An 880-nucleotide genomic window follows, 5' to 3' on the forward strand; every position below is an offset into this window, starting at 1 on the left:
CTCTTGTGATAGCTGGTGCCGGCGGAGCGCGGGGCGGAGTAGGCCACCTTGCGGGTGGGGTACCTGTCGTCTTTGGGGGGGCAGGAGCAGCAGAGCAGGGCCCCCCCCAGGAGCAGGAGGGCGGAGGCTGCCCAGCCCACGTAGAGCGAGGAGCCCAGCTCCCGCTTCTGCGCGTCGATCACCAGCGGGTTGTAGAAATCCCGGATGATGGTGTTGGCCGACCAGGAGACGGGGATGAGGGTCGTCATGCCGGAGAGGAGGAAGATGACTCCGGAGACGATGGTGATCTTGGCTTTGGTGCTCTCGTCCTCCACGCAGCGGGTGCACTGGGCCCCCACGATGGCCACCATTAAACCCAGGACGGCCAAGACGATGGACACCACCAGGAGGGCGCGGGCGGCTTGCAGGTCCTGCGGCAGGGCCAGCATGGAGTCGTAGACCTTGCACTGCATCTGCCCCGTGCTCTGTACCACGCAGTTCATCCACAGCCCTTCCCAGATGATCTGGGCCGTCACAATGTTGTTGCCGATGAAGGCCGACACCCTCCACATGGGCAACGTGCAACAGATGATGCTGCACAACCAACCCAGCACCGACAAGGCCACTCCGCCAATCTCCAGCCCCATCGACATGGTGTCCGGTTCGCTGCCGCACTCCAGGCGATGGCCGAGAAGAACCCACGGACTGAAACCGTCGCCGTCACCCGTCGCTGCTTGCAGCCCTTGGGGGATCAGCTTACACCTGGGTGCACCTGCTCTTATAAGGGCTGGCGGGGCCAGCTCAAGCGCCCGCCCGGGGTGGGGTTTCGCTGCTGGACGCTCCTCTCTGCTCCTCCGTCACCCGTCACCTGCGTCTCACACCCTCCCCTTTGTTTGCAGAG

The 880-nt window shown here is 64.5% G+C and overlaps 1 protein-coding gene across 1 annotated transcript in view; it reads right to left on the bottom strand.

Moving 5' to 3' along the window:
* Window positions 1–632, bottom strand: part of CLDN3 (claudin 3) — a 2,688-nt gene extending 2,056 nt beyond the window's left edge. Inside the window, exon 1 of the mRNA XM_009644968.2 lies at window positions 14–632. Coding sequence (XP_009643263.2) covers window positions 14–632 — 619 coding nt within the window. The remainder of the gene's footprint in view (window positions 1–13) is intronic.
* Window positions 633–880: the final 248 nt, after the last annotated feature.

This window comes from Egretta garzetta, unplaced genomic scaffold (genome assembly GCF_000687185.1).
Source record: "Egretta garzetta isolate BGI_Z169 unplaced genomic scaffold, ASM68718v1 scaffold108, whole genome shotgun sequence".
Taxonomy (NCBI): Eukaryota; Metazoa; Chordata; class Aves; order Pelecaniformes; family Ardeidae; genus Egretta; species Egretta garzetta.